Raw genomic sequence first — 14085 nt, forward strand, 5'->3', positions numbered from 1 at the left:
CGACACATTCAGGATCATTACCGCTTTTGCCGGTGTCACTGCTGCTCGCTTTGTGTGTGTGCTTGTAAAAATTATATTTTAAAGGCTCATTATTACGGTTTAGTATTTATCTGTAATGTAGAACAGTGTTAGCAATGTTATTTTAACATACTTTCTCAGCCCTGGAACCATTTTCTGATGCCCCCCAACATACATATAAATAATTCAATTAATATCATAAACGTGCGACTAGTTGACTGATGGCTTAAATTAACGACTACTAGTTGACTAGGAAAATCCTTGGTCGGAGGCAGCCCTACTAATTTCCTTAGATGAGGAACAAAATGAGTTATAGGACGTTTTGTTTGACAACTTGTCGAACGCCATATGTGTCTATTTAGAGTCAAAGGCATTTACTTGATATTACCAAATGACCATATGTACTTGCAAATGTTGAAAATCTGATTTAGATTTCTGCAGATTGGCTGTGCAATGTTTTTTTTGTAACAAATGGTAACCGATAACTGTCTCCCTGTCATTCTGTGTGGTGTTAGGCAAAGAAGAATAAGAAAAAGCCAAAGCAGCCTGTAAAAGAGAAGAAATCCTCTACATCTGCTGTTGGCAAAGAACCTGATGAAGGTACAGAATGTTTTAATTTACATGTAGTATATGGGTAGTTGAAGCATAACATGTCCATTTTTAGCAACATGAAGATTTATGGGGGTAGTGACGTGAGGAATAAAATGTTTCTTGATCTTTTGACATGTAAGTATTCATTGTAATATAAAAACACACTGAATGTTCCAGAACTCAAAACTTCCTCCTCTCTGCAAAAAGAGCATTTGTTGAAACCAAGCTGACACGCCTACACATTTTAATTTCACACTGTGATAGACATTTACAACTGATCGCCTCCACAACAACACATTACACACTTGACTAATATTATAAGTGAATAGTGAAATAAGTGAAAACAACATATTTCATGTTAACTACCTATAATAGTATTTATTGTAGTTATTAATTATTTAGGTCATTATCTCATAGAGTCCAGACCAAAGCATTTATGTAATGGATGGTTATGACTCAGAATTGGCTGCTTATTTGCATACAAGTGTCAGCATCTTGTCATTATTCAGGGTTACCACGTGAACCTGGAATGTTGCAATGCAGTTTTCCAGTCATGGAAATTGATAAATATCGCTAAATGTCCTGAAAAATAAACTGTAGTGATTGTAGCGCTAACAAGGTTTTGGTTCCTAAAACGTGGTATTGATTGGGATTGACTGTCATGACCGAAGCCCTGTCACATACTGTACAATCTCTGCTTATCACCAAGGAAATAGATTAAGTATTGAAATACTTCCATTTCATTCCAACATTGCTGTTGTGTCTATTGTCTAACAACGAAAACATTTCAGGACAAAAACTTTAGACAATGACGATGGTCAGACCGCCGTTTTTTATTTTTTTTAATTTTTTTATTGACACACCGAGGTGGTTGAGTGGTGATGCTGGCTTTACACCTGGGAATGTCAATTCATTTTGAATAAGATCGTGATTGGAGCCTGCAATGCGGAAAACACGGACAAAATAACGTAATCCAATCATAAAAATGACATTAGCTACAAAACGTAAAGTGTCAATTTTACATATTGGAATGAAAATGTATGTTTAAATACATAATTAATCAAATTCAAGTTGTGATATGTCCTGGTATGATTATTAAACTGGAAAAGGCTGCAATTTAATTAAATATGTAATCTACAGGTGCAGTGCTTTAAAACTAATGTGTTTGAAGCTGGCTGCTCATACACTGAAAACACATCATGATCAGACACGGTGTGTGTGTGTGTGTGTGTGTGTGTGTTTTTGAGGGGGTTTAGATGACAGAGAGCAGCAAAGCACATGCAGACTAGCTATTTAATTACAGTTGAAGTCATTAAAACACATTTTTTAACCACTCCACAGATTTATTATTAGCAAACTATAGTTTTGTCAAGTTATTTATGACATCTACTTTGTGGATGACACAAGTAATTTTTCCAACAATTGTTTGTATACAGATTGTTTCACTTTTAATTAACTATATCACAATTCCAGTGGGTCAGAATTTACATACACTAAGTTAACTGTGCCTTTTAAGCAGCTTGGAAAATTATGTCAAACCTTTAGGCAGTTCGATGCTGAATGGCTAATTGGCTAATATGAGTCAAGTGGAGGTGTACCTGTGGATGTATTTTAAGGCCTACCTTCAAACTCAGTGCCTCTTTGCTTGACATCATGGAAAAATCTAAAGAAATAAGCCAAGACATCAGATAAAAAAGGTCCACAAGTCTGGTTCATCCTTGGGAGCAATTTCAATACAGCTGACACGCAGCCATCATACCGCTCAGGAAGGAGATGCATTCTGTCTCCTAGAGATGAACGTAGTTTGGTTTTAAAAGTGCAATTCAATCCCAGAACAAATCAATCAAATCAAATCAAACAACAACAGCAAAGGACCTTGTAAAGATGCTGGAGGAAACAGGAAGACAAGTATCTATATCCACAGTAAAAAAAAAAAGTCCTATATTGCATCTTATCACATGGTTAGTTGAGCACGTTTCTGCGGAGGCATGTGTGGAGGCTACATGCCACCCACCGCTGCTTCCACGCACCACTCACCACGCACCCCACTGAGAGCGAACCACATTATAGTGACCATGAGGAGGTTACCCCATGTGACTCTACCCTCCCTAGCAACCAGGCCAATTTGGTTGCTTAGGAGATCTGGCTGGAGTCACTCGGTATGCCCTGGGATTCGAACTCAAGACTCCAGGGGTGGTAGTCAGCGTCTTTAATTGCTGAGCTACTCAGGCCCCATAAATAACTGCTTTTTAGAGTTTAATAATCACAACTGCTTATCCGGAGGTGAGAAACTAAAGTAAAAACCCACAGAGATGCCAAAATAAAAGCTCGATTTAAATCGATCCATGAAATGGAATATTTATATAGATGGCTGGTTTGAGTATTTCTGTAACTCTGATAACGGCTCTGTAAAATTGTGGTGAGAAGAACAGCATCTCTGAATGCTATTCTGAGATGCACATTGGCGCTGTTTTGGCAGCACGAGGGGGACCTACACAATATTAGGTAGGTGGTTTTAGTGTTGTAACTGATAGGTGTATACTGTATATAGTACTACTGTGTACTAATGTTTACTAAAATGAAATGATTTGTAATAAATAATAAAAATGTAATCATAAATTAAAGAAACATCTCACATCTTTGATTTTCTAAATTATCTCCTGTGTTGTTTTGGATTTTGATGAGATGATTTTGTATAAAAGCACTTCATTTGTTAAAAAGGTTTTTTGTTAGATATTTTAAATAGAGTAATTTTATTTTGATTTGATTAAAGTTTAAATCAGGGGATGCAACTTTTTTGACATGGAGTGCCATTTTTTTATTTTCCTGTGCATACGTCTGTGGTTCTCAGCTGGCCCATCGGGAAATGTTCCAGTTCTCCCTATGGCCAGTCCGCCCCTGTGTAGAGATACTGATTTTAGAAGCATTTGGGAGTGGTCTCTTAATTTTTCTGTATATATATATGTGCATATGTCTGATATTCCAAAGTTTGAGTCCACTTGTGAACATGTTTCATTTTTGCATTTTTCTAATTTAATCATTTATTATATTTTTTTATTACAAATTATATTATCAGCATAACATTTCGAGTGAAAACCTGATGATTATGATATAATCATGATCCTGCATGTGAATTTTTCACAGAGCATCTTAAATGCTTTAATGAAAGAAACCTGTCCTTTTTACAAAATGAGTTAATGTCACAAATTTGCTTATTTGATTACTGATCACGAAATGTTGTGCAATCTTAAATATTTCTTATATTATGTCATATTACTTTTTCAAAATCACACAGAGGAGTAATAACTAGTACGCAATCAACAGCGAGAGTGGAGCAAGCTATTTTACTTGTATGAAGATTTTCTCACATGCATTCCAATCTTGATGTAATCCTTCCTCATGATCACACAGCATGTTTTCATCAGCTGAATGGGAGACTAAACACTTTTAAAGTGTGACTGGAAAATTGTGCCTTGAAAAAAAAAGTGGGAATACTGATAATTATGTGACCATATCTGTCAGGTACCTGGGAGACCAAGGTCAGTAACCGCGAGAAACGGCAACAACGGAGAAAGGACAAGACTACTGGTGATGGGTCAGCCAGCCCAAAAGCAACAGTGGTGGAGAGTGCCATTAGTGTCATGGAGCAAGTCTACACCAGCCCTGAAGAACCTGAAACAACCACCACTGCATCTACACCTCCAGTCCATAGAAAAGTGGATGGTATGTTTACAACTGGAGTTCAGTAAAGTAATAGTTCACTCAAAAATGAAAATTCTCTGATCATTTACTAACCATCCCAGATATGCATGACTTTCTTTCTTCAGCAGAACATAAAGATTTTTAGAAGAACATCTCAGTTCTGTAGGTCCAAACAATGCAAGTGAATGTTGATCAGACCTATTGTAACTCCAAAAATCACATAATGTAAACATAGAAGTAATCCATAAGACTCCAGTGTTTAAATCCATATCTTTAAAGCAATATGTGTGTAGATGAGAAACCAATTCAAAGTCCTTTTTTTACTCTAAATCTCCACTTTCACTTTTACATCTGAAAGTCACATGTGGTGCCTGTTTAGTTTCACCTCTGAAAGTGAAAGTGGAGATTTATAGTAAAAAAAAATATATATATAAATATGTGTGTGTATATAGATATATAGATATCTATATATGTACAGTATCTCACAAAAGTGATTACACCCCTCACATTTTTGTAAATATATTGATTATATCTTTTCATGTGACAACACTGAAAAAATGACACTTTGCTACAATGTAAAGTAGTGAGTGTACAACTTGTATTACAGTATAAATTTGGGGTCCCCTCAAAATAACTCAACACAGCCATTAATATCTAAACCGCTGACAACAACAAGTGAGTACACCCCTAAGTGAAAATGTACATTTACATTTATGCATTTGGCAGACTCTTTTATCCAAAGTGACTTAAAAAGCCCTTATTACAGGGACAATCCCCCCGGAGCAACCTGGAGAGTGCCTTGCTCAAGGACATAATGGTGGTGGCTGTGGGGATCGAACCAGCGACCTTCTGATTAACAGTTATGGGCTTTAGCCCAATACACCATCACCACCATGTCCAAAATGTCCAAATTGGGCCCAATTAGCCATTTTCCCTCACCGGTGTCATGTGACTCATTAGTGTTACAAGGTCTCAGGTGTGAATGGGGAGCAGGTGTGTTATATTTGGTGTCATCACTCTCACACTCCCTCATACTGGTCACTGGAAGTTCAACATAGCACCTCATGGCAAAGAACTCTGAGGATCTGAAAAAAAAAGCTCTACATAAAGATGGTCTAGGCTATAAGAAGATTGCCAAGACCCTGACACTGAGCTGCAGCACGGTGGCCAAAACCATACAGCGGTTTAACAGGACAGGTTCCACTCAGAACAGGCCTCGCCATGGTCGACCAAAGTAGTTGAGTGCACGTGCTCAGCGTCATATCCAGAGGTTGTCTTTGGGAATTAGACGTATGAGTGCTGCCAGCATTGCTGCAGAGGTTGAAGGGGTGGGGCATGGCTCGTCCCAGAAGGAAGCCTCTTCTAAAGATGATGCACAAGAAAGCCTGCTTGTTTGAAGATTCCAAACAAACTACTTTCATGTTGTCATTATAGGGTATTGTTTGTAGAATTTTGAGGAAAATAATAAATGTAATCCATTTTGGAATAAGGCTATAACATAACAAAATGTGGAAAAAGTGAAGCGCTGTGAATACTTTCCGGATGCACTGTATGTATGTGTGTGTGTGTATATATTTGGACCTACAGAGCTGAAATATTTTTCTAAAAATCTTCATTTGTGTTCTGCTGAATAAAGTAAGTCACACATCTGGGATGGCATGAGGGGGAGTAAATTAGGGAACCTAAATTAAACTCTTTTCTCACTTTTTAGTTGAACCCCCTCAAATTGAAGCAAGTTATGCACGAGACAATGTAATTCCGCAAGGTAATTACACTTATTAATTCAATATACAAACTGTACAAAACGTTTTTCAAAAGTTATTCAATGTAATTGATTAAAGTGTAGCAGAAATGTTTTCTTTTTGCATCTAATCAGCTGCACCTATGTTCTTATAGTGACACCATGTTGGCAAGAAGTGCTGTCTGTTAATGGTTCTGGCTGGAGTGATCTTGGCCTGCAGCTTCCTCCTCAAATGTCCAGTGTTCAGGCAGAGAGCTGGACCAGCATGAGTCTCTCGACTGAGCATCAGATTACTGAACCCTCTGTCTGGCCTCAAGATATGGAAGGTACAAAAAATGATTATTATTTTGCACTATTTCTTAAAAGTAAGCCAATTTCATGAGCGTCCCCAGTCTTACCTTATTTTTCTGGATAAAATAGTTCCAAACCTTTTAGTAAGTATACATATTAGTTATCTCTGTCTTGACTGTTTTATAAAAATGTTTACATTTTCTTAATTCAGGCTCATGGACCATTGTGGATAAATTGCATATTCCAGTCTCATTCAGTGGATTAAATGCTGGTAAATATTAAATGCATAGTATGCGCAACCTAGAGCCAAGAGCTGTGTCAGTTAATACTAACTGTAGTATCACCATTGACACCATGATCTGTCACAATGCACATTATAAATACTTGGACAATATGAAGTACAATTTGATCCTATTACTTCCTTAAAGGGATAGTTCACCTAAAAATGGAAATTCTCTCATTTACTCACCCTCCTTGCATCCCAGATGTGTATAACTTTATTTAGCAGAAATCAAATTAAGATTTATAGAAGAATATTTAAACTCTGTTGGTCCATACAATGCAACTGAATGGGTGCCAACATTTTGAAGCTCCAAAATCCACATAAAGGGATTATAAAAGTAATCCATATGACTCCAGTGGTTAAATCCATGTGTTCAGACATAATATGATAGGTGTGGGTGAGAAACAGATCAATATTTAAGTATTATCATAAATTCTCCTCCTTGCACAGTAGGAGTTGATATGCATTAAGACTGTTAATCAACAAAAACAGAAGGAGAAAGTAAAAGTGAATTGGAGATTGACTGACTGAGCAGGGAGGAGAATTCTTAGTAAAAAATACAATTTTGATCTTTTTCTCACCCACACCTATCAAATTGCTTCAGAATATACAGATTTAACCACCAGAGTCATATGGATTACTTTTATGCACCCTTTATGTGGATTTTGGAGCTTCAAAAATGTTGGCACCCATTCAATTGCATTGTATGGACCTACAGAGCTGAAATATTCTTCTAATCTTAATTTGTGTTCAGCAGATGAAAGAAAGTCATAGACATCCGGGATGGCATGAGGGCGAGTAAATGAAGAGAGAATTTTCATTTTTGGGTAAACTAACATTAAATTATAGTAACGTTAATATTAAAACTTAAATACGATCCAATCAAATCTTGAGAGATAAGTCACACACTCCGTTATTTCATGCTAAATACTCTATTTTATTCAGAAACACGTCATATTATGGATGTTAAATGTGTTGCTAAAAAAAACAAAAAAATCTTGTCCTGTGTGTTTGCAGTCCCTGACTTGAGTTGGAGTGCTCAGCCTCCACTTCAAGTGGATGACGAATGGTCTGGAATAAGTATGAATTTTTACACGCCCAAAACTTGTTCTCACATATGTACAAAAGATTTTCTCAGTGTTATGGACCTCTTAAGAATGGCCGTTTTTTGTTTCTTAGACAGCGCATCTGCAGATCCATTGTCTGATTGGAACGCTCCATCAGAGGAGTGGGGCAACTATGTGGAGCAGCATCCTGTGCGCACCATGCCATTGGAACAACCAGTCCTGGAGGTGGCACAGGTTAGTCGGTTGTAGCCTTCTGTTTAACAGAAAACATAGGGTAATGTGAGCATGCATTTACATTCTAAAGGCCCTTGCACCCTCACAGTGAAGTGCTTCTTTCTTTGCGCAGAGCCAAAAAGAAGTTCGAAACAGCTGAGCAATGGCATACTGTTTGCGAACACTCCCCAGCCACGCCACTGGGGGAGGCATTTTGAGGAGTGTGCTATTGCGCTAACATGCTAAATGTGTCCATAATATGTGCCTGTTACAATCTGTGATTTATAATGACACAAATCTTTCTGCAAAGATTGGTGTACAATATCTTTAATAGGTAGAATACTGACAAAAGAATTATGATAGAGGCATATCTTACTAGGGCAGATGTGTGAATGATGCAGTTTGCTAATAAGTCTGCATACCAGTGTTCCAGGTCATGCCTATGGATGGCATGGACCAATAGCAGTAAAGTGTTTGGCAGCTGGTACAAAGTTTTGCATACTATGTTTTTCTGTCCATTCATTAGGAGTCTGATACAGAGAAAGAGAAAGATGAAGTAGGTGCTCCTGGTAATTGTAAGGCTAAAAAGAAGAAAAAGAAAAAGAAGGTAGAAGATGTTGGACCATCTGTTCAGGTGAGGACATAGCCAATGTTTCTATGCCCAGAAATTATACATAAAGTCTTGATTGGCTACTCTTGACCTAATGCTACTCTTGATAAATATTTTTCTTTGAATAGTCTCAGGTTAAGAAGGCAGAGAGAGACACGAGCGCTGCAGCACAGGCACTGAGCACGACAGGAAATATATTCGCCGCCACGGCAGGGGTGAGGATTCTTTAGTTTTCAACATTCAACAGGCTTTTAGCAACAACAAACAGCTAGATCCCAAAGCACGCAGACTGCAGATCATGTGTAGTGGTGGTGTTCTCTCCCACAGACACGTGTCGAGGAGGTGACACGTGCCGTATCATCAGCTCCTGTACAAATGCAGCAGAGACCTGAGCCAACTGACAAACCCACAACTGTAACAACACAAAGTAGGTTTTAACCACCATGTGACATGATGCATTCCATGTTATATTAGCATTCAAAGTCCAATTAGGAGGTCAGTTTAGTGTTATTTTATTTCCTATAATGACCTGCTTGAGTGTGAATAGTTAAAAAATGAAGACTGTCAGGGGGCCTGGGTAGCTTAGCAAGTAACGCTGACTGCCACACCTGGAGTCGCAAGTTCGAATCCAGGGCGTGCTGAGTGACTCCAGTCAGGCTTCCTAAGCAACCAATTGGCCCGGTTGCTATGGTGGGTAGAGTCACGTTGGGTTAACCTCCTCGTGGTCACTATAATGTGGTTCTTGCTCTTGGTGGAGCACGTGGTGAGTTGTGCGTGGATGCCGCAGAGATTAGCTTGAAGCCTCCACACGTGCTAGGCGTTTCTGCGGTAACGCTCAACAAGCCACATGATATGACACGTGGACTGACTGTCTCAGACGCCACCTGGATTGAGGCGAGTCACTATGCCACCACGAGGACCTAGAGGGCATTGGGAATTGGGCATGCCAAATTGGGGAGAAAAATAATGAAAACTGTCAAAATTGCTCCATGTATGTGATTTAATATGTATAAAGGAATATTCCGGGTTCATTCGACAGCATTTGTGGCATAACGTTGATTACCACAAATATAATTTTGACTCATCCCTCCAGCCTGTAGGCTGATTTTCATGTGAATGGAGCGAGTCTGATTTGCCGGGAAAATCCAAAGGATGTGACGTTTATGCGTGCTTCCAAGAGCCTTGCCTCAGTGCTTCTGCTATTCAACCGTGACAGGCACGTGCACACATAGACATCAAAGGGGGCTTGAGCAAAAACACAAATTAAATTACATGTACATAGGTATTCACAGCCTTTGCTCCATACTTCATTGAAGCAGCTTTGGCACCAATTACAGCCTCAAGTCTTTTTATGTATGATGCTACAAGCTTGGCACACCTATTTTTGGGCAGTTTCTTCCATTCTTCTTTGCAGGACCTCTCAAGCTCCATCAGGTTGGATGGAAGTGTCGGTGCACAGCCATTTTCAGATCTCTACAGACATGTTCAATCAGGTTCAAGTCTGGGCTGTGGCTGGGCCACTCAAGGACATGCACAGAGTTGTCCCGTAGCCACTGCTTTGTTATCTCGGCTGTTTGCTTAGTGTCATTGTCCTGTTGGAAGATGAAACTTCGCCCCAGTCTGAGGTCCAGAGCACTCTGGAGCAGGTTTTCATCAAGGATGTCTTCATACATTGCTGCATATATCTTTCCCTTGATCTTGACTAGTCTCCCAGTTCCTGCCGCTGAAAAACACCCCCACAGCATGATGCTGCCACCACCATGCTTCACTGTAGGGATGGTAATGGCCAGGTGATGAGGTTTCCTCCAGACATGACGCTTGCTATTCAGGCCAAAGAGATCAATCTTTGTTTCATCAGACCAGAGAATTTTGTTTCTCAAGAGTCCTTCAGGTGCATTTTGGCAAACTCCAGGCAGGCTGTCATGTGCCTTTTACTGAGGAGTGGCTTCCGTCTGGCCACTCAACCATACAGGCCTGATTGGTGGAGTGCTGCAGAGATGGTTGTTCTTCTGGAAGGTTCTCCTCTCTCCACAGAGAAATGCTGGAGCTCTGTCAGAGTGACCAGCGGGTTCTTGGTCATCTCCCTGACTAAGGCCCTTCTCCCCCGATCGCTCATTTTGGCGAGAGTCCTGGTGGTTCCGAACTTCTTCCATTTTTCGGATGATGGAGGCCACTGTGCTCATTGGGATCTTCAGTGCTGCAGAAATGTGTCTGTACCCTTCCCCAGATCTGTGCCTCGATGCAAACCGGTCTCAGAGGTCCACAGACAATCCCTTGGACTTCATGGCTCGGTTTGTTTTCTGACATGCACTGTTAACTGCCTTTCCAAATCATGTCCAATCAACTGAGTTTACCACAGGTGGACTCCAATCAAGTTGTAGAAACATCTCAAGGTGATGATCAGTGGAAACAGGATGCACCCAAGCTCAATTGTGAGTGTCATGGCAAAGGCTGTGAATACTTATGTACATGTGATTTAAAAAAAAAAACATTTTTTTGTATACATTTGCAAAGATTTCAAACAAACTTCTTTCACTTTGTCATTATGGGGTATTGTTTGTAGAATTGAGGAAAATAATGATTTTAATCCATTTTGGAATAAGGCTGTAACAAATGTGGAAAAAGTGAAGTGCTGTGAATACATGCTAATGTACTGTACTTGGAGACACTACAGGTGAATTTTGTGTCTAATAATGTCATCACAATCGCCACATTGATATGCACACATTTTCTTACATTTTACAATTCATTTCTAAATAAATAATGAGAAGTGTCCTATTTTCTCCACTTGAGCCCCTGCCCCCCAAAATGTCTGTGCACATCCCTGAACAGCGACAACTGTCTGCAACACTAGGTAACGTTATCTTAGAGATGGAATCCAGCAAATGTTCGGTTCCCAGCACAACACAGACTCCTACACAAACTCAGAATAAACAAAAAAAAGACAAGGAAACATGATTGTGGTTGAGTGAAAACTAGAGTGAACATCGGCAGGGCATTTGATTCCTGGAGGGATCTTCATTCGGTTTTGGGGATCAAAACAGACCATGAATTGCCGTTCGTATTGGATAGGCAAGCTTACATAACTGCAAAGCATGTGAAATATAGTGCCATAAGATTGATCTGTGTAATTTTAGCTAACTTGTTAATGCAAAGTCTGAGACCGTCAACCCGCGCATCTTATCACGTGGCTTGTTGAGCGGGTTACCGTAGAGATCCACGCCACCCACCGCGGCATCCACACACAACTCGCCATACGCCCCACCGAGAGCGAACAACATTATACTGATCATGAGGAGGTTACCCCATGTGACTACCCTCCCTAGCAACCAGGCCGGAGACCCAGCTGGAGTCACTCAGTACACCCTGGGATTCGAACTAGTGAACTTCAGGGGTGGTAGCCAGCATCTTTACCACAGATACAGATACCAGAGCCATCTAAAAACGTCAGTATCAAGGTTTCGGATCAGTGAATCCCTAATTTATTACGTATCGGGGACATTTAAACTAATATGACAGATGAAACAGACCATGATGGAAATTGTACAAGTCAGTCACATATTTGTTGCACAGCCTTTGTTACCTCTAACGCTGGCACTTGCATTTCAATGGCAAAAAAGTCCAAAAATACAATGAAGAACAGAAGTCTCTAATCATCTATTATCCATACTAAATATAATGTGAAAAGAGACGTCAGCCCAAGGTGAGTTTGTCAAATATTTTATCTTGACTTTAGGGAAGTAGGCTACACCTGGACACAGCAAGAGGACTGTAAAGTGTAGTACTGTAGTATATAGACTCAATTATTTAAAGACTCTTGACTCAAATAAGATGGACTCGATCCCAACACTAGTAATTATCATCATGACACAAATGCTGTCGAATGAGCTTAACTTGTATTGAACCCGGAATATTCCTTTAAATATTCATTCTACAAGTGAAACCGGTTGCTTTTTATTCTGTACTTGGAGTGAATTTGACTTTTAGTAGATTGATTTCTACTTTTCCTCCATTAGAAAAAACAGAGGACAGCTGGGAGTCTCCAAAACAAGTTAAAAAGAAGAAGGCACGGAGAGAGACATGAATGTGTGGCCTATGTACACGAGAGAAGACAACATATGCAATTTTTGGGTTGTACAGATTTTCGGACTCGATGAGAGACTGTGCTTTTTTGATACCCCTAATCTGCTGTGTTGTGAATCCCATCCCAGTGTCCCATCCCATTAGGTGTATCTAGACCATGTACTGTAACACGACATATGAAGGGACACTTAAAAATCGTAGTAGTTTTTTCTTTTTTCCTTTTTTTTTATGTACGTTATTTAAATATTCAGTAAATTTGAAATGGTTTGTATTTGCAGCAAATTGTTTTTTTAAGAAGAAACTAGATCCCCCATTCATTTCGTAAAGTGCCAGGGACATATCTAGAGCAGTGCGGTCAAGCAATGTTGACCACGACACTCTTACGATACACGCACAGGAAAGTAAGGGGATCATTCAGACCTGCTTGAGTTTCCAGGAATCATAGATCATTGTTGAACTGTTACAGTAGAGCGTTTCATTCTACATACATGAATCACTGGAGCAGCCATACTAAATGGAGTGCACTAACAATGGAATAGTTAACCCAAAAATTTTAATCAGTCACATTTATTCACCTCATGTTGTTCCAAACCAGACTTTTTGTTTTTCCTTTCTTCAGTGGAACACAAAAGGAGATGTCAGGCAAAATGTGGTGACAGACTAATGTACTGCCCAACATCGTCTTTTGTGTTCAATGGATGAAAAAGTAATACGGGTTTGGAACAAAATAAGTGTGAGTGGCAACATGAATAATGGCTGGATTTCATTTGAGTGAATTTCCCTCTACCAAGTGTGTGTTTAATTCTTTTCAACAGTAAATCAAGCCATATGTGAAGACTATAACTCTGAGACTTGCTGTTGTGGAGTGCAAGTAGATCTCGCTAATATCAGACGAACAACTTTTTAACCTGCTTTGGTGAACTAGTGACGTTGACTGGGTATTTGTGATTATTGTAACACCAGGTACTGCAGTGTCAGGACACTTTCAATGCCTTGTGTTGTGCAAGGTGGCAGCAAAGATCTGTCAGTTGCATGCAGTTTATTATTTATTTGAGTCTTTCTTAAGTCATGTTTAACGAGTAATAAAGAGTTTCTTTGCACACCTGTCTCATTACATGAATACTGTGACATTTACTGTGAGCAAATATTTGGTTAATTATAAGATTTCATTTTGTAATATGTGACATGCATTCCTCAAAAGAATTTGATCCCAGAGTTGCCCAATGTACGATTAAGAATAACTACGTAAAAATGACAAACGTTGGAGCAGGAACTTTCTTAACCATATAAAGTTGTGTATCATATTGGATACATACTTTTTTGAAAGACCTGTTTTATGCAACATTCTAGATGTCTACTACCTCCTGGTGAAAGTTCCCATGCTCTTCTGGAGGTAGAAAACCTTGCAATATAATTTCCAAAATGGCCATCTTTAACTCTGATGCACACTTTTTTTTCTGATTTTGATCAAGTTATAATATGTATA

At 39.2% G+C, this 14085-nt stretch overlaps 1 protein-coding gene across 5 annotated transcripts in view; it reads left to right on the forward strand.

Moving 5' to 3' along the window:
• The window catches only part of LOC127657960 (protein LYRIC-like), a 15128-nt gene extending 1438 nt beyond the window's left edge, over positions 1-13690 (forward strand). For 2 of the 5 annotated variants that reach the window (XM_052146997.1, XM_052146998.1), the window contains exons 3-13: positions 534-618; positions 4132-4332; positions 6023-6076; positions 6208-6378; positions 6555-6614; positions 7644-7706; positions 7806-7927; positions 8433-8540; positions 8645-8731; positions 8844-8943; positions 12533-13690. In XM_052146997.1, the coding sequence (XP_052002957.1) occupies positions 534-618; positions 4132-4332; positions 6023-6076; positions 6208-6378; positions 6555-6614; positions 7644-7706; positions 7806-7927; positions 8433-8540; positions 8645-8731; positions 8844-8943; positions 12533-12600 (1119 nt within the window). In that variant the 3' untranslated portion in view covers positions 12601-13690. The remainder of the gene's footprint in view (positions 1-533; positions 619-4131; positions 4333-6022; positions 6077-6207; positions 6379-6554; positions 6615-7643; positions 7707-7805; positions 7928-8432; positions 8541-8644; positions 8732-8843; positions 8944-12532) is intronic. The other 3 variants (XM_052146999.1, XM_052147001.1, XM_052147000.1) reach the window with 2 other exon arrangements.
• The last annotated feature ends 395 nt before the right edge of the window (positions 13691-14085 follow it).

Source organism: Xyrauchen texanus, chromosome 17 (assembly GCF_025860055.1).
Source record: "Xyrauchen texanus isolate HMW12.3.18 chromosome 17, RBS_HiC_50CHRs, whole genome shotgun sequence".
NCBI classification, from domain to species: domain Eukaryota; kingdom Metazoa; phylum Chordata; class Actinopteri; order Cypriniformes; family Catostomidae; genus Xyrauchen; species Xyrauchen texanus.